Source organism: Metopolophium dirhodum, chromosome 2 (assembly GCF_019925205.1).
Source record: "Metopolophium dirhodum isolate CAU chromosome 2, ASM1992520v1, whole genome shotgun sequence".
Classification (NCBI taxonomy): domain Eukaryota; kingdom Metazoa; phylum Arthropoda; class Insecta; order Hemiptera; family Aphididae; genus Metopolophium; species Metopolophium dirhodum.
In genome coordinates, this window is record NC_083561.1 from 42241315 (window position 1) to 42263033 (window position 21719).

A 21719-nucleotide genomic window follows, 5' to 3' on the forward strand; every position below is an offset into this window, starting at 1 on the left:
TGTACCTACTGATCGTACTACAATACTACATAGACATAATGTATGATATATATTTATATATTATGTAAAATTTAAATAATAAATGATTGGGTATTTATCATTATGGTTAATATACTGCAGTCGACATACCTACGTACACAAACGTTTTACCTAATTTACCTATATTATATACTTGCGTATTATATTATACAAGGCGTAACAGATAGAACTGACTTTTGGAATAACGTCTGTTCTAATCAATATTAAAATTGTTTTTTATATATATATAATTTATAGTCACTTGCGCTACACGTAAATTATACAAAAATTATTTTTATTTTTTAACACTGAAAATAAAAAAAATTGTAATTTAATTAAAATATTTTTGGATATATTCAAAATAGCCAATTCGTGAATCTGATTATAATAAGAACAATTTTGATAGTAAAATCATTTATCCAAGTCAAGTGCTTTATTTTTTAGAATTTTTTAAAATATCAATATTTTTTTGATTAAATTAATTTGGAACGTACCTAACAACTTTTTTCAAAATATTTTTTTTTTGGGAATTTGCTTACACGAGTAGGTATATTTCTTAAATTATTTACTAATCATATAATCTTAACAATTTTTGTCATACGTTTAAGTAGCATCATTTTTTTTTTCATCAGGTCTTTCTGTTACACCTTGTACGTTTGCGTCATAATGCAGGATAATTTGTACGCAATTTATATTATTATATCTACTAATATACCGGGTGATTCTTTTAAATCATTATTTTTAAGTATATTATATTATACACAATGTCTGTGGAAATATTTTTATAATATTATGTGATATGGAGTCATTAAAATCATCAATTTTGAAAATATGAATATTTTTCCTGTATTTATCGTTATCATTTTTTAGCAGAATACAAAATTCAAAATGAGTACATATTTTGATTCAAAAAGTAAAAAACCTGAAAATTATAACTTCAAATTATAAAACTTTTTCAAACGTTAATTTAATTGTTTGCTGTTAAAATTGTTAAAACAATCACCCGGTAATCTGTACACATTGGTACACACTACACATCACTGCGTCAGAGACTGATTATATATAATAATATATTGTATTATATTAGATACCTAAGTAGGTACACTATTATTATTGCAGCGTTATTATGACGATTCTAAAAATCCCGTGTAAATCCTTAAGTAGCACAGGTTCGAAACAGATATTATTTATTCATTTCATAACGTATCCCGTGTACAAACTTATTAAATACAATAAACTGTACTGTTAATGTAGTAAAATTGTTAATTTAAATGTACTTATGGTGTTGAGCTTTTGATTCAGTACCTATATACCATGTACAAGATGATTCACCAAACATACTCACCGCATTGGTCCCTTTAAGAATGAATTTATACAAATTCTGAATTTTAGGATTTTTCAGTATATTTAAGGACCATATTTTCAAATATTCAGATTTTAATGCCATTTAGATTAAGAAAGCAGTGTCATGTGATTAGACAACTTTGTTTTTAAATTATTTTTTTATGTAAATTGTTAAGCAGATAAATTTTTTGAAAATTTCGATATAACTAAATCAAAATTCCAACGAGTATTTTTTAAGTTAGGTATTTAACTTTTTAAACATATCAAGGATGAATAAGTTTTGAATATAATATTAATATTAATCTATTACCATTTTACAACTTATTAAAATTGCTTGAGTATAATAAGTACTAGGTTAAATATAACTTATACAATTTATATTTTCGTAAAACCATGTTTGAGGACTATTTTTCTTTGAATTTTATGCATTTTAAATTTTAACTCATAAAACTACTCGTTAAAATATTTTGATTTAGTTACATTAACTTTTCCAACAAAATCATCTGCTTAACAATTTACAATAGAGGAGGTTGGTTCTCATTTGAACAAAAAGGTTTGTATCGTCATAAGGCACTTCTTAAACGGAAAGTATAACACTTAAGTACTTAAAAAATATTTGATAAAAATTATTGGTCTGGAAAAATAATATCAACAAAAAATTTTACTTTAAATATAGTCCTTTAAAATATTTATTCTTTTAGTATAATGTGAACAAACTTATATAGGTAATACACATTATATTATTCATATAACTATATACTTTAACCTTTATATGAAATTTAAGATCAATTATATAGCAAATAGTAATAGGTACAGCGATTTGAATAAATTATTCTATTTCAACGACTAGTATATTTAATTATTATTTACTATATTAGTTTTCTTTAGTTGTATTATAATATATCATTTATATAACATATCTGTATAATTAAAATAACACGCAAATACACGTCATTCGCCATTAAATTTGTTATAATAGGTAATATTAGCTAAGATATAGCTATAGGATATAAGAGGAATAAGAAATATATAAGAAATCATGTACCTAGACATACATTATAATTTACGTTTGATTTAATCTTGTGATACATTAATATTTATGTGTTGGAATGCAATCCTATTTTAATGGTGTTACAACGGTGGATAATATGCACTATTCAACCAGATAATAGTTTGGTCAGTCATTAGTTGGATATATTATCTACGAGACTGCTACGCATAGTGTAAGTTGATATAAGATATTAAAATATTTAGATATGTACAGACATTACAGAAAAAGTTAATTTTTACACCTGCAATGGACTTTCTCTAATCTGCAGACCTTAATGAAACAAATAATCATTATAATTACTAATTAGGTATATAATATAAAATGTAATTTATTCATTAACGTTGTTCCATTAACGTAATTCGTATTTGTAAGAAATTAAAATTAAAATTTTTTTTGGTTATACATATTTGGTTCAAGTTATTGTACGAACAATATTATAGTATTAAAAACATAATAAAATATTATTTATTTATTAACTTTGGATAAGTTATAGAAGTAAAACACGTGTAGATGGTATTTGGTTTATATATTATATATATATATACAGAGTGATTCACCAAACTCATCATTATTTTAGATTCTGAGTGGAGCGATGAATGTATTGGTTTTAAAACTAATATATAATGTGTGTTTTTATTTTTTTATATTTGTGTCTGTCATTACCTTTTAGGGTAGTAAAAATGCTTGGATTTTAATCAACAACATCTTTTCTGATAGGAAAGTGACTCTATAGTTGGTACTTTGGGGCGTTAAAAGTAAAAAATTCCCAATAGTTTTCAAAAGCACAGGAAAAAATAAAATTTAAGGAAAAATGGTAATTTTTACGGAAATTCGGGTTTTGACAAAATCGAATTTTTTTTCTATAGATGTCAATACAGTTTTATTCGTTAGGTCAAAATACTTGCATATGTTATCAAGGCCCGTAATATATTGTTACAATGATAATTCAAAAATATTAAAAATATATAGTCACAATTTTTTATAAGCATTTCAAGTTTGAAGTTTGACAAATTATGTAAAACCCACGAAAATGCGCAAATTATCTTTAGTTGGAAATTCATAAAATATTTTCTTTTTAAATCTAAAAATGTATACTGAATATAAGATTCCTCATAAGTTTGTCTACCTTAATCAAAAAAAAAAAAATGTCAACAAGCAAATCAAATTTAATTTTTATTAACGTTTGAAATCCATATTTTTACAACATTGGATATTTACTGGATTTCTCATGTATATAGCGTTATTCTTATTTTGTTGTATTTAAATAACAAATAACCAAGATAATATATAGATATATAATGTTTATATTCATATAGATATTATAGTGATAAGGCCGCTTGTTTTGTTTATTATAGCTTAAAATGGTATAAGTAATAGCCTGCAGAGTATTGCGGCTTGAATTTAAATCGAAAAAAGAACTATCGTTTTAATATAGGATAGGTAAAACTTCCTAAATCAAAGCCATTCATTCCCTTATTTTTAGTCGTAAAGGTAATAATAAATTTTCCTAATAATTAGATTTTGATGGATTATTTTATATAGGTATAAGAGATGGCAATTTTCGATAAAATAAAGATATGTATAAAGATAATTATAGCACCACTGCAGGTAGCCGAAAATAGTGTTTGTAATTTTTATTAAAATGAGAATATATGTATTTGATTATCAAATATTATGTGTCATTAGCTTTTTATATATCAATATATTATACTTTACCATCGAAACCTGTACGTAGGTACTAATGTACTATCAAAGAATAATCGATTTGAATTTTGGTGCAAATTACAATTTCAATTTATCATTACATGGGATGGTGCAAATCGACTACAGCTTTTTTTTTAAGTATCTACCTACAAGTTAAAACTTAATTATTAAACAAATATGGTACCTATTTAGTAGCTAAAATATTGTACGGGTTAAAATAGGTATATTTTCTATATTTGTAAATTATATTATATTATTATGTGTATGTATGTATAATACAAATGCTGAATAGTTAATACACAGACTTTTTATATTCAATAACAATGGTCTATGGTAACCAGGCATATAACGAGAATAATATGTTGCATTATACAATAATAATATAATATGTTTTGTACTCATAAGGATATATAGGTAGGTACTGTATCGTGTGTATAAGCTAAATGAAATAAACTACAGGAATTACGTTTTAATGTTAAGTATTACACTGATGTAACAATATTCATAAAATTACTCATTATTCATTAAGAATAAGATAGGTTGGGCGAATAATGAATAAAGAGTAGGAATACACTGTGTGAAACATGAATTGGTTGTTACATTATGACGTATTGATGTAGGCACCTATTTTAAATATTAGTTATTAATACTAGCTATATAATTTAGCCAAACGAAAAAAAACATAGACTTGTATTTCTAGAAACCAACTGCGGCGTTAGTTCTAAATAAACAACAATGTTGTAAACTGTATTAATAAAAAAATTGAGAAATTTAAAGATACGAACAACCGTGTACGCACGACAGTCTTTTCGACGCTTTTAAAATATAATATTATAATAGTTTATAAACTTATGTATTGACATTTTATCTGTACAGAATAGATACATTTTAATGTAATTCAGACACATTCGTGAACCGTGCGTCAATTCAACAGATGTTTTGCTTTTATGTAGGAATCTATTGTATAGATGTGTTATATATGTGTACACAATATAATATGTTAGACCAATAGAATTCATGGGAATTGTGTATGCCTACGGTATGAATCTAATAATTTTTGTAATAAATCATTTGGTGGTTTGACGTACAATCTGATATATATATTATAATATGTGTACTGCGCAGTAAAAATATAAAAGAAAATTACTATGTATAGGGGACCTACCCTTCGAAAATAACCCATGCGAACGTTTCTTTGTTATATACCTACGATCATATATATAAATATAACTGTGTAACGTTTTATACTCAATAATTATAGAATATATTTCAATAGGTACGCGTTATATGATATATATCTACCTATATTATTTTCATAAAGCATCCAATGGCAGGTGCTTGAAATATTAAACTTATTGTGCATGCAGTTTTTTTTGAAACTAACCACCCATTTGAAACCTCTCTTCAACGTATTCGTTGAAAAAAAATGTTTATTTGGAAAATCAGGGATGCAGGAAATGAAAATCTAAAACACGCTGAATTTACGTTTAAAATGTTGTTATTTTTTTTTTGTTCTAGCAGTGTTTCATGCAATTGATAATATTGGGACATGTACAGTATAATAATAATATGCAGGTACTATGTATAGATATTATGTAAATACCTAAAAGGTATTAACAAACAAATAAAATAAAATTTAACAAGAAAAATAAATTTATATAATCCAAAGATTTTTGACACTGTACATAAACACAAAAAATCTTTTTATATTTTATTAGAGATTAGATAAGTATAGGCACTTACTAGTTTTATACATTTAATCAACTACCCTCCCCCCCTAAATAGGTATCGGGTAGTAGATCAGTGTAAAAGAATTATAATTAAGATGGAAACTAAAATATAAAATTTAATTTTCAAATTTTATAGAATTGCGGAAAATTTGAAAAATTGGAACCGGGCCCTTTTAAATGATGTTTGACCATGTATACACTCTGCGCAGCAGAGATTTATAATTTTAAATTTCCTAAGTCAAATACAATTTACAATACATCTGTAAAATTTAATATTTTAGTGGTTAGATAATTTTGTGTGTTATAGTGTGTGGCTTACATTATGAGTCTAGGTTTTATTGTATTATATTATTTATATTTATTACTTTTAAAAGTGATATGCCTACCTATTCCTACTAAAATATTTTTCTTGGAAGCATAAATTATTTTTTTTTTTTTTTTTAATATGGGGTTCATTGTGGGTAAAATATAGTATCTATTTCCAATTTTTTCCCTTGATTTTTTTGGCTAACAGCCATACTTGTCCACCCATAAATTTTGATTATCGAGGTTACTTAACCACGTAATATAATAGTTTTATTTTTGGTTTGATTTAAGCGTAAATTACACTTGAACATAAAATTATATACTAATAACTAAACTAATGATATATATCAATACTATAACCAATGTCTAGTTGGTATAATATGTTATTCTAAGAGGCAAGAATAAATAATTTTAATCAACTGTACCGAATATACGTCAATCATAAAAAAGAATCGTTATAAATGAATGAATAATATAATAATATTATAAAACATGTTTTATTCCATGAATTAAAATATGTATTATTTAATTTGTATACACATATGTATAATCATGTTTAAATACTATAAAAGTGCACTATAATACTACCTAAATAGTAATAAATAAATAAGTAAAATATTTTAATACTTATAATGAATCAAGATCATAATATTATTTAAATTATGTGAAACGAATAAAAAATGATTTTTTTTAATAGCTTTTAATTCGTATACATTGTATAGTAAGTAGTAACTACCTATAATAAGCACTACTGCAACTGGTATACATAAATCAATGCATCATCGTACAATTTAATATACGCATTAAGTAATTCTTAGTTCTTACAGTAAATTTACGTTGTGGTATACAATGTAGCTATAGTTACTACTTAATACTTATATTATGATTAATGAACTGACTTAGTTAGGATAAATATTTGATATTTAAATGGAATTCTGAGTACAATAACATAAAGAAACGAATACAAATTATTTTATTTCAGGTACTCGTGTAAATATTATAAATTTAAATGAAACCCGATGAGAACATTTTCTTATGATCCATGAATTCAATTGTATGGAACCGTAGGTCTTTAAATGAGTGCATAAAATACTACTAGAAATCAAAATGAGAACAATTAACATCATAATGTAACACGAGAACCGACAAAAAAAGGCATAAACTAATTAATATACAGCTCAGTTGTCTTTAATAGTGCCCACACATATAAGACATAATCGTATAAAGCGACAAAATGTATACTGCGTATTGCCAAATTGAATGATTTCGACCATCTGGAAGACGTATGTATATTCTAAACGAAGATATAGGTATAGGGACCGAAAAACGTCAAGATTGTGTGTTGCACAATCTACGTGATATATTTTAAATAAAAACTGCAGCGTGAACAATTGAAGGTTAATATTGATTATGTTAATAGTATACCTATATATCCGTTGCACGTACATAGTGTATTTTTTTATTTGCAGTCTACGAAAGATTTATAGTTATCATATTTGGAAATCAAACAAATTTTTTTCATGAGGAAAATGTTAAATTAAATTTAAAAAAAACGTAAAAACGTATAGGTACTTACGTATACCTAGCTAATGTTGGAAAAGTTATTGCTCAGTTAGTAACAAAAAAAAATCACTATTTAGGTATCATACATTTGAGACAATATACTTCTCTTCATCTATATATAGACGAGGTAACCAAGGGCGTCCGCGGGGGGGGGGAAGTAGGGGCAGTTATATACCCTTGCCTTTTTCTGGGTTGATTATCATATATTATTATTGATGATTTTATGTTCTAAAAAAACTTTAAAATGCCCTGACAATTCTAAACTATTTTTTATTTTTAATATTAAAGATATAAATTCTAATATACAGACTTTAAACCATATATTTATTATAAAAATCATGTAAACACATGTGTAAATTTTAAAATTTAGAAAAAACTTCAAAATGCTCCAAAAATCTGCAAAAAATGACCTTAAAATTTAAAACTGTCAAAAAATTCAATGTAGGTATGTTATGAACCGAGTATCGCGTAGCTAGATTTGTAAAACAATGCAAAGTGCATCGTAATCCCAACCTAATATAAAATATAAAATATCGCAAAATAAACTTTTTTTTTAAATTAAAAATAAAAACATTTATTTTTTTTTTCAGTGTGATTTTTATTACATTCGATTCAGAGTCAGAACTAAGAACGTTGCTTTTATAAATGATTAGATATAGTGGTGGGACCAAATGCAATACTGCAGTGTCAACCAAGTTTTTACTTTTTTGATAAAAAAATTAAATGTTCATAGATGTCATACAATAGGCACAACTTTTCAAGTTTGTGGTATCAATAACTGAATAAGGTAGAAATATTTAATTTTATAAATTACCTAAAATTATAAAATCAACGGTAGCATTTTATCTATTAAAAAATAATGTATTTGATAATTTTAAATGACATAACAATTAATTAAAATGAATGCTGTAAGATTAAGTTTTAACTAACTATGTACGTATAATTCATAAATATTTTTACATTCCTTGTCCATATGACTGAAAACATATCACAAAAATACTTTATAAAATTATAACTAATAGGATAGTGAGACGAATTATTTAAAAATATTGCCCTCCCCTTGACAAATTCCTGCAGACGCCCTTGGAGGTACCTATACTATATTATGTATAAAAATGTTCAATTCGATTCAAATATTACGTTATATTTTTTATGTAATACTATTAAATGTACAATATTACAATATATGTTTATAAAACAGGGTGCGGGCCTACCAGGACTACATGCTGTGTACGATAATACATACACAATAATACACATAAATGTGTGCTACGCACATTTTTTTTTAGTTTAATTAAAATTATTTGAATATTATTCAATAGCAAACATTTTAAAGATAATCGGAGAATAAAATTAAAATTTAACGGATGCCTATAACGTAAATAGCGTCTTTTAATAGTTGCATCTGTTATTTTTTCAAATATATTTTTTTAATTAGATTTGTTTCTAAGAATTTTTTGCTACCTATATATACTATACAACATACGAGTAATATATACCTACTATATAGTACCCATTATACAACTGTCTTACCAACAAGAAGCACAAGTACTCACATTACAATTATAATCAAAATATTTTTTAACGCAGGCTACTTTTTTTCAACATTTAATCAGAAATCAAAAATCTAAATGATCTTTTTTTTTGAAAAAATATTTTTCCTACGATTATGCATTGTGAAACGAACTGTGAAAGTTATCATAATATTTTGTTTATAGCAGAATATAATATACGAATATAAAGATGAATATTGTCAAATGATAACCATAATAGTATAGTAAACAATAACAATAATATAATATGTATTGTGTAATATTATGTATCCTGAAAATCCCACGATCATCGTCATCGATCGATAAAGACAATAATCATAGAAGTGTAGTAATATGATTGGTCGTTGTATACATCATATATTCATACTTATTGACGTCTTTGGTGTAACGTACAAAATACTAAGAAATTAAGAATGCACATCTATCATGATACTTAGATATTATATTATATTGTTATTGGGGAACAGATTTTATCGTAAATACATATTTTTATGCTGTGATAAAAAAAATGTGCATAGTTTAGATTATTATAATTACTACAATCAACCTATTATTTTATTTACATATTTTGGTATGAAAAGAAATAACCTATCTTATTTAGAAGTTGATACCATACTTAGAATCACAATATTAAGAAATTTCCAATTTTTTTTACAAAAAACATGTTCAAAATTTCCAAGATCATAATGCCTATTGGAAATGTATTAAAAAGAAAATTTTATAATACTTGTGAAAAAACTTCCTAAAATACATTAAAATAATTAGAGATAATAGGTACCTACCAACATTACCTTATATTAATTCTTTAACTAGATATCTTATAAATTTAAGAAACAACATAAAACGTATATTCAATATTATTGATTTTTTATTGTAATTTTGATCTATTTTTAGATGAAAATTTGAAAAAAAAATAAAACACATTTCAATAAGAATATTAATAATAATAATATCAACTCCACGTGCATCAACACTGTTCAAATAATATGTACAAAAAAGGATTGACGAGTCCAGGGGCAAACTTGACAGGTTGTGAGTGTGATATATATAGCTAACTGGGCCGGTTCAATTTGTGGGCCAGGCGGCTGCTGAACATTTAACAATATTACTTATTATTGAGTACTATATTAGTTTATCATTGTAGAATCCTGGCCCGCCTCTGTTGACAGCATTTTATTAATTGATTTTAAATACGATACCGCATAGTAGAATAATATGATTCATAGAAAAGTAATTTGCGTCAATATCGACGACCTCAAGCGTAACCCCAGCTTCCACAGAGCTCTCTATAATATATATTACATTATTATGACGTATTTCATATGTTTATGTGTATGTCAATGCGTGCGTTATTTTTTTTAAAGTGCGTTTTTGTACGTCCGATCGAATGAATTGTTATTATAGCAGGAAGATTATACGGATATTTACTACCTACGCAAAGACGTGGTTTCATATGCAGTCAGAACTTTTGATAACCCCACAATAATAACATGATATTAAAAAGGTACCATTATCGAGAGAGCCTTAGAGGTACGTGTCTAGAAAAAAATTCATGAACGGGAAACCAGCCAGGGGTTGTATACTAAATAATACATAGAAATTAAGTAGAAATATAGATATAATATAATTTTCGGTTATTCTATAATTCTATTATTGGAGTGTAATCGTAATTATTATACTTAGCTCAAAATAATATTAAAGATATTCAAAAATATTCAAGATACCTACTTAAGCTTCTTACAGCCATCGGCCACAATGGACTTAATGAAAATAGCTATTTTTTTGAAAACTTGAGTGTGTTGTCATAATTACGAAAGCACGTGGAACTTTGAAAAAACGAAAATTATTTCAGGTCTAGTAAATGCCAATATACCTATTATACCTACATTTTATAATAAATTGGTGAAAATTTCACATTTTGCGTAAAAATTGCCGTTTTTCCTTAATTTGTTTTTGTTTTTGTCTTACTTTGTATACTATGGACTTTTCCCTTTTGAACTTCCAATGTACCAAATAGATCCTAGAATTTTCTAATAGAAACCTCCTTCCAAATTAAAAATCCAAGCATTTTAACTACTCCAATAATAGATGGTGACAGATATACAAAAAAAAAACAAAACACATTTATCGCACTGCTCGTAAGCATTCTTGGTAAATCACCCTGTAGGCCCTGTAAGTATAAAATACGATTAGTACCTATGTTCATTTAAATTAAAACGTTTACAAAAACATTCAAACTGGTAGGATAATCGAAATTATCTTAAATTTCAATATTATCTTATAGAACTGTGTTGAAAAATGAAAATGTATTATTAAATTATTAGTTACTAATTAGTAACCTGATTGAAAAAAACGTATTCAGGTTGGAGGGATATAACTGATCCGTAATTGCCCTTTTCGGCAATATTTAATTATAATGATTATTACGAATAATGGTGCGATTATTAAGAGTGTGACGTCAATGCAAATAATCACTCTGATTTTATATAAAACCATATACCTACTGCTCCTTTGGGGTTAGTGGGTTAAGACCAAATAGTTGAAACGATAAAAGATTATTATTAACAAAAGTAAAAAAGAAAGATTTTACAACAGGTATTCGTACCATTATTGTTGTTATAAGTGTTATAAAAGACTAATAAAATTAATTAATTGATATAAATTATAATGATTTTTGTTTAATTTTTTACGGAAACCATAAATTGAACAAAGTCTAATATTTTGTATAAGTAACACATTACCGATTCTAAATGCAATTAAAAAACAAAAACAGGGGATTCCGACAGCTTGTTCCCTGCGGAATATATAACGCAGAAACGGATAGGTATAGGACACGCTCGAATCATCGAAACAATTCATTGCCATTCCCATTAATAATAAGGTGGGCAAGTGGGCACCGCTCTGCTATACATTAAATGTGGTGTGGGTCACTGTAATGGATGTGTTAAATTTGAATTTAATGATTTAAAATCACTGTGTACGAAAAAATATTAGAGTATAGACGTTCCATAGTTATCCTATAATTACGAAGTATATTTTATGATATTGTTCCTATTAAAGTATTTTATTTTACTATTAGCAATACGAGTAGGTTAAATTAACTTTAAATAACTTGCCAAAAACAATGCATTCTAAAATGTCATTACGATTTTTGTGTATAAAATATATTATTACGCTTTAAAAATTTCAAGTACCCGAGACTAATATTTTTAAATTACAACAAAATAAATAAAACCACTATTCATTATTTAAATATCTATGAAAAAAAAGTTTTCCCTAAATATTTTTTAGATTTTTTGGTTGAGATATGAACTAGCTTACGAGGAACTCTGTATTAAAATGTCAAGTTAAAGCTATATAAATTAAATAATTTATAAATTTTTTTGTGTGCGTTCATAAATGTTTTTAATTAAAAAAAATCATTGTTTATATGATAGATTCAACCTAATAATATTCAAACTAGAAATCGATTCATCTATCGGAGGCGATTCCAGATGATCAACTGCCTAAAATGGGAGGCAATTCAATAGAATGATATTTCTAAAATCGGAAGGCAATTAGAGAAGCTTTATATTAAAAGAAAAATGACCGGGAAGCAACTGGAGGGTCTAATGAGAGGCAATACAAGTGTGTCAGTATATCTAGTCATATAGATACCTAGAACCTACCTAACTGTTATTGCAATCATTATACCTAAAATAATCTACTCAAAGATATAGTTGTAATATAGTCAAACTTGGTTAATTCGAAGTTGAAGGATCAACAAACAAATTCAAGTTATCCAAGAATGTTTAACCAAAGTATAAATTAAAGAATATTAAAATTGAAATTTTAAAATACAGCGTATGCGTTTTCAAGTCGGTATTACTCACAAATTCACAAAAAAATAAAATCTTAAAAACACGTATATTTGAAACGCAACGGAGCGCTGAAGTCTCATACATGATACACGCGAGTGGATAACGAGTTGTTAACTAGTGGTAAACCTGTTAATAAACCACTTATCTGTAACAATGACTTTAATGACTTTATTTTCAATAGTAAAAGTATACATTTACAGGAATAACCCGTGTATCACTGATTTCAATAAAATTGGACTTAAGTTAAACACGATTTTTTTGCATTGCTAAATAGGAAATTCTAGGTATTGGAGAAAAAGTTCGAGTTATTGACGATTTCTATAGACTATAGTTAACCAAGTTCGACTGTAATACGTAATATAATAGGTTATAATATAAATAATATGATGTATATTACCTACGTATGAGTAGCAGAAAAAGTTACCCAAAAATGATTGTCGTGTTTGTGTACTTGTGTGCGGTATATAGGCCGACTTACGTAGCTGCAGTGACTTCCGCTGGCCAAATGTTTTACCCGATGTGTTTTATTCACGCTAACAACACGCCGAATCTGGGGATATTTCTTTTTATTTTTTTTTATTTTTACACATTAATTGTGTTCATCAAATGACGGCTATAAAAAATGTTTCTACAACCCTGCAGGGTTCAGCATTGAAATATATAAATCAAAATCCTGTATTTCTTAAGGTGCGTTCTATTAATATTTAGTCGTATTTATATTTTCAATCGTAAGTACTGATGAACTGATATTGATCTGACTAATGACTAAGTAGTCTGAAAAAATTTAAATCTACCGCACAAAGTAAAAAAAAATCAAGCTGTCCGCTTTTTTTTTAAATTTAAGTTCCCCAAAAATCAAATAGGCCGATTAAAGTATTTTCAGTGTTTAAATTAATTTTTGCATAATAGAATAAAAAATGTCAGATAGTCGTTCTTTTCGAGGAGGCTTTGTGGTGGATTCAATCCATTTTAAAAATATTTATGTCTATGGCATCACTCAACACTGTTAACGTACTCAGAGGGAGGCGTACTATTATAATACACCAGTACCCCCAGACCAGTCAGTAACGAGATTTTACGAAATTTCAATAAATTATTATAATAATGTTGGTATTATAATATTTAAATTATTATCACTGTTTCATAGAATTATACACAAAATTATAAAAATTTAACCATATTAGGTACAATATAAGAAAATCTATAACACAAATTACTAATTTTACCTATATTAAAACAAACTTATGAGGACTCCGCCACTCATAAGTCTACGCCATACTAACGTACAATAAACCAAATGTTCGTTTACCTAGGAGAACAAAATGTTGTATTGTTAGCTTTAAGAGTGAATTTTCCTATGATCAAACTTAATAGTAAGAACTAAGAACATTATCTGTGTTCTGGCGTTCACTCGCTGGTTTTTACGGTGTTTTAATTTTTCAGCTAGTTATGAATATTTTTATATTTTAAAATTTACACTCATGAACTATAGGTATAGGTACTTCAAAATTAAAACCATCATAAAAACCAATGAGAGAATACAGATAATGTTCTTACCTTTAAGTCTGATCATAAGTAAATTCACTCTAATAATATTAAAGGTAACCATACAAAATTGATTTTCGGTACGTTATATGGTTATAAGTCGAAGATAACACAATACACGCGTGTGTGTGGTATGCTTGGGGGATTCAATACAGACAGTTTTTAAGGAGTTCAATATAGGCAATATTATAAATGCGTATGACCATTTTGTGTTTATAGTATAATATAGATACTATATAGTATGATTATTAATTGTGACTGTAGCGTAAAATAAATAGCGGAACGCTTATGTGCACGCTTATGTCAATAACGCATTATCCCAGGCTAATGAAAGATATGATTGATTTTGTTTTTTTTTTAAGAGGGGTAAAAGTAACAATCTTTTTTCAAATGTAATAAGTAATAACAAACCAAGTTTCCAATAAAATTTCTGAAACCGAACTTCATTTTTAATTCAATTTCGATATTATGGTAAAAGGTTAGTATAATATTTAATAATAAAAACGATGAACTGTGGAGTGGGGACGTAAGTAACCTGGTTACAGTAGGAGTCGAGTGTACCTCATCATTGAGTAGTCAGTGTAGTATAATGCAAAGCTGGGCATTAACGAGTTAAAAAGTTAAAGTTAATTTTATTTTAACTTTTTAACTTAATTAGTTACTTTTGGCTTTTCATTAACTTAATATACTATATATCATTCGAATCTAACTTATAAGGAAATACTGTACAAAGTATAAACACTATAGTCTATAATATTTCGTTTTGGGATGGAAAAAAATTAAGTACGCTATTGTTGTATAAACAAATTAACTATTTTTTAACTTAATAAAAAGTTAACAAAAATTGTGTATTAACTTTTAACTTAACTGAGTTAATCTATAGTTAAATTAACTTATAACTTTTTGTTATTGGTGCATACTAACTTAACTTAACTAAGTTAAAAAAAATTATTAACTTGCCCAGGTATAATGACTATACCTAATGGATGTGTTAAATTTTAAATTTGTTGGTATACGACGAAAAACGATTCTGAGCGAAGATTGTTTTAATAATAATATTCAAATTTTAACAAATTTTCGTATTTTTTTTTAGTTTTCTTATAAAAATTATTAAACATTTTCAAATATTGGCCACTCAAAAAATACCAACCAAATCCAATTTGCTACCTCATCAAAGTTGATGATCAGATTTTTTAACTAAAAAGTGTCTTTCTATGAAAAATATTTAATAAAATAAAAAACTAGGAACATCGTAAAATCAATACATTCATCACTACGCTCATAATCTAATAATATTAACATTTCTTAATTCTTATTCAATATGGTAAATGGTTTAAGTCTTTAAAGAGTTAAATTTCAAAAAAGTGGAAAATTAATTTTTAAAAAAACTTTATGACGTATTCATTATTCTTGTAGTTATGTATTATTATGAAAACGAACAAAATCTTTGTAAAAAAAGGATCCGATTGCATATGACATATACAAATTTGTTGATGTAATTAAAATTGCGCCTATGTGTATAAGTATAATAAAAAAACTGAAAAACACCCTAAAGTGTTGAGCAAACGGTTCCCCAACTTCCCACACAAAAAATAGATTTTCCGGCCAAACGAATTAAAATAAATTGAATTATGTACCTTCTTAATTTTTGGAAGAAAAAATTTACAAAAAAGTTGTTGATGGAAGCTAGGGAAAAACGTACGTTAGAAAATAGTAACGAAATTGTCAAAAACTTTAGATAAGGCCCGTTAAAAAAAATTTTAGTTTGCGGTGATATTGTGATAATAATAAACAAATACATTTGGTTATTACCTGTTAATTAGTGTCCAATAAGATGACCTCCCGGCCGCCTGTGCGCTCGTAATGCGTATACTGTATATTATAATCATTACGATCTCCAATGGCCAATGAATATGAGATGCACAAGACATGCCAAAACTGTAGACGTGGCGATTTTCTTAACGTCGACAAGCCAACATCTTTTTTCAACCGAATACTTGTAATATTTTGATCCTCCTCTTCTAATCAGTAAAAAAACAGTACCGATTCATGATTTTCTTACAGACATTTGTAAATGACATTGAAATTTATACGCAAAATAGCGTACAAAAATAGACGAATGATTCCCTAAATCATGAGCTTTGTCGCATAGATGGTTTAATACTAATTATTAGTATTGAAATTGTATCAACATTATTGGTTAATCTAAAAATGGACGATAAATGTTTGTCCTATATCCCGTTAAAAACATTAGTTACAATAAATGACTGTCAACCAATTTATCATCAATGTCCATAAAAATGTTTCAAAATTCGAAACGGAAATTACAGGCATCAGTTTTAAAATCACAAATTGGTACAGTTTTATCTAACTAAAGGTATACAAAATAATAATTTTTGGTCAAGTTCCAAAATATTACTTGAATTGAGGCTGATCCACGATAAAAAAATCAGCCCGTATGGTTTATTTAAAAGTATATAACACGAGCTATAATTATTTATAAACAGTAACTATTATTTGTTATAAAGAAAGTTCTGTCTTTCAGTCTTATTTAGACTAGTTTTCTCAGTGAACGTTTACTATTGTTTTGGAATGGACTTTATAATATTTTAAGTTTTGATTTGAACTTATTAATTAGGTACCTAACAATTATTAAAACAAAAAACAATATAAATTCTGAATTCATATTGTATATAATTTTAGTGGATGTGTGTCCACCTAGGTCTTAGTGACAAATCTCAGCACATATACATGTGTTCCGAACCAACCGTACCCAACTACCCCCTTACAATAAAATCAGGCTAATAACCACGCAGTTGATGTCTTTAAATAAATAAATAATTTTAGTGGAGACAAAATTATTTTTATGCGTTACTTAAATTATTAACTCTGGATAGTTCGACAGTCTCTCTTTGAAAACAGATCAAATTCTTGAATTATATTTTTCTGAAACATGAGCCAAAAAGTCAAACATATTATTCATGTTTCTAGAAAAATATTACCCAATGCAAAAGTTAATAATTATAATTACAACTCTTGAAATTATAAATAAATAACTTTTATCTACTCATTATAACAATTTGTGGATCATCTCAATGTATATTATTTGTACACATTGTGATTACAACTTTCAATACTTTAGCAATGTTTATAAACTATAATATTTTAGTAGATAAAACAATTTTTTATGAAACTTTTTCATTAAATAATAAACAGACAGTGCAGTGATAAGTATATTGTAGTATAAGCTGCACATCTTCGTCTTTCTAATTATTCTGCAAACTTTTGATTTTCGCCAATACAGCACGTGTTATGTCTAGGTAAATTTATACCACAAAAAATAAAGTAAGTATTATGTATGGAGTATTTTGTATAATATTGAATAATATGTAAACATACCATAACAAAAATAAATGAATACATTATTTATACAGTAAAAATATAATAAAAATAAAATTGAGATCAAAATGGTTAGAAATAAATGTTATTTAATCCACAGTAAGTGAAAAATTATTGAGCAAAAATAAAATGTACAAAAGGTGAGAGAATATTAATTATGGTAGTGATAATTGATGTCTTAATTGAAAATGTAAAATAATAATAAAAAATAAAATTATACATAATAAACAATATAATTTGTTTAAATATTACTATTTGTAAACATTTTGAAATAGTCATGTTATCTAGAATTTGGACATTAAATTTTAAGCAATAATGATATTTTAAAATTATAGTGTTTTAAAGATTATTTAATTTAAATAAAAATTATAAATGTAACATTTATAAAATAATTTTTAGATCCAAGTTGTGTTTTTCTTCACATGTGCACTACGGAAAACGCCAAATGGCTTCATTTAACATCGTTCACATATTATGCTGAATAATGTCAATTGGCGTCATGTACCTTGTTATAAAATTCTCTACAATTTGGTCAGCGTTAAGATTAAATTATTCGTATTTTGTTAATGTCTCCTATAAAAATTATATCATAAATACATGAAACACGTCATTCATTGATTTTTTAATATTATGATACGCAGCGAATGTGTTAAAATAGGAATACCTATAGATATTGTTTTACTTTTGATAAATATTAATACCTTTAATTTAGATAAGTACCTTCTAATTTTCTATCAAAATTATTTGTAAAAAAATTAAAAAAAATATTTGTAACGTTCAACATGTTTGCTGTGTACGTCTTCTTGTGGTTCTCATTTCAATGCGTTTATAGAATAATAACTTGTGATGAATAAATGTATATTTTATGCCAAATGGTGTCGCTGAACAACCCTATGGATACTAATATGCATCAGAACACAATCAATGTGTTAAGCTGTTTAAGAATATTTAATTTAAATAATAATAATTATAATTTTAAGTTATTAACGTCCAAATTTCTAGTTACAATTGATAGTTAACAGTAATACAATGGTGTACTGTTAACAAAAACATTTAAATTTTTATAAGTTAATCTATTTATAACAACACACATTCTAATACAATTAATTAATTGTAAAATATTATGTAAAGTTTTAGTGTGATATCACATTTTTCATTTAAACTTAATACACACATAATTGTATAATGCATAATAAATAGTTATTTAAAAAAAACAAAAAATAAAAAACAATAATAATTTCAGTATGTTTTAACTTTCAAAATAAATGTTTGAAAATTTTTTTAGAAAATTGTATGAAAAAATAAAACTTAATTTTGATAAAATAAAAAAGTGTTAGCTATCATTCATAGTACCATTCATGACTTTTTTTATGGTACTATTGGTAACATCAATTTCGTGGAGTTCGACTGATAATATGTTGGAAAAACATACATGGTCACTTTCTATTGGTTCTCCACAACATTCACAATTTAATACCTACAAATATATATTAATTAATTGAAGATAAATTCAATATTGATACATTATTTTCTTTTAATATTTTTTAGTGAATGTCCTAGATAACAGGAAAACAAATTTTCTTTAGTAGCTATATAACTATAGTTAAAACTCAACCTGGCTCCTTAACTAACTTTCCGAAAGTTTGGGTTTTTAAAAATTACAATTTCAAAAAAAAATGCACCTAAAACAGAGAATGGTCTCATTTCCCATAATATTTACTATGTTTTAAACATTTTATTAACTATTTATTTGTAAGTTTTAAGAAAATAAAATAAATATTGCCCTACTTATTGTATTTCTCTTAAATCAAAATCTTTTTGTGATTGCGTAAATTTAAATTAAATAGAATAAAGAAATTACTAATAAATTATAATGACTAAATGACCAGATACACTCAAAACTATCAATGCAACAGAAACGAGTTCTGTGATTTTTCATAAATTTTAATTTATCAGAAACTCAATGTGATTTTTCTTAGCGATATATAAAGTTATTTAAATGTAGTAATAGTTGTCATTACTGTGACTTATTGCATTTGGTTAATAATTATGTATATATTCTTAAATTTAAATATAAGAACATTATTCATGGTATTTGTGCATAGGTTTCCATAATTTTTAATTTAGCAATTGAAATATTCTAAATAATAGATATACCAACGCAGATATTATTATTTATAAGTTTCAAATTTTTGATAATAGTCAATTCACTCTACTATTTAAGTCAACAAGATAAAATAATACCAGTAGTACATTATGATCTTGCAGTACCTAGTCAAAATCGATTGTTAAAAATAAGTGTACCTCCTTGCAATTTTTCTAATTATATGTTTGATATTATTATTGCATTCCACGGTTAAATACTGCCATTAAATGCATACTGAGGTTAAACATAATATGAGTAATCAAGTATATCAAAATCATAATTAAACAAGAGTTATCTTAATAGAATTGTATACAATTATACATACAAATGTGATACAATTTTATGAAAAACACTTTCAGTGTGTGTATATTATGTCAGAAACATGATTTTTTTGTACGTTTATCGTATTAGATAAGTTTTTTAAATGTTAAAAACGTTAAGTGGTGACTAGTGGGAGGATCAATTTCGAATGATGGCAGGTTTATTATGCATGAGTACACACAAAATTAGTTCTACTGAACGCATATTTACTATGTAGTATGCTTGTATGTTCATTATGACAGAGGTAGCGTATTATGCAGGTTATAGTGGTCCTTTAAAGTTTAAGAGGATGCCATACCCAAATGTATTGTCACAGTCTTACAGCTATACTACATAACAAAGTACAGCAGTTCCGATGTTGTATTATTCGTTTTAATATATTAGATTGAATTGACTAACTATCAAACCTAAAGGTCAGAACATTATCTGTATTTTTATTTACAATTTTATAATTTTAGCAATGTATATGCATTTTTAAATTATAATATTTCACATACTCATCAATCAACTTGTTTTAATCATTTGACTACTGCATTAAGTCTTATAATTCATTAATCATTTACATTATTGGACAGACTTTTTTTTTTGTGGAGATTTCCATTCTACAATGTCTCAAATAAAATCAACCACAGATTTTCAGTTAGACCATAATCAGCAATTTAATCAGTTTTTGTAGTCAGCTTTAATTTCTGACAATCAGCCAAACCTAAAAAATTGCTTTACTGTGTTAATCTTAGCAAAATGCAAGTTAGGCAATTATTAAAATAATAAAGAGACGCTCCAGAGAGAGCAGCACTTAGCACATGTTAGCCATACCCATTTCTACCTCCTTGTGCAGAAGCTCACCGCCTGGGGTTACTCTTAATTTAGACAGAGTATATACGTCACCGCAGGATGTCAGCAGTGTTTGGTGCTGTCGCGTACATGCCAACAGTAGTAGGGTTTACAAAATTATTCAATTTGGGTACTTTTCCGTTAAACCGACTACCAGCCGATGCCACGATTACTCAATTCTATTATCTTGACTACCACCCTAATACTATATCAGCCAGACTTTAGAGTTGAGACTTGTGGATGTCGAGATGACGGTAAAGTACCTTAATTTGAGATACTGTTATTTTTATAAATAAGAAGAAAGTGTATATGTGACAGCAGTAGTCAAAGGGTTAAGATTAAAAT

General features: G+C 26.4%; 1 protein-coding gene across 2 annotated transcripts in view; it reads right to left on the minus strand.

The window, feature by feature from the left end:
* The window catches only part of LOC132938480 (zinc finger CCCH domain-containing protein 13-like), a 42018-nt gene that overhangs the window by 14766 nt on the left and 5533 nt on the right, over window positions 1-21719 (minus strand). For both annotated transcript variants that reach the window (XM_061005338.1, XM_061005339.1), the window contains one exon: window positions 16487-19550. In XM_061005338.1, the coding sequence (XP_060861321.1) occupies window positions 19407-19550 (144 nt within the window). In that variant the 3' untranslated portion in view covers window positions 16487-19406. The remainder of the gene's footprint in view (window positions 1-16486; window positions 19551-21719) is intronic.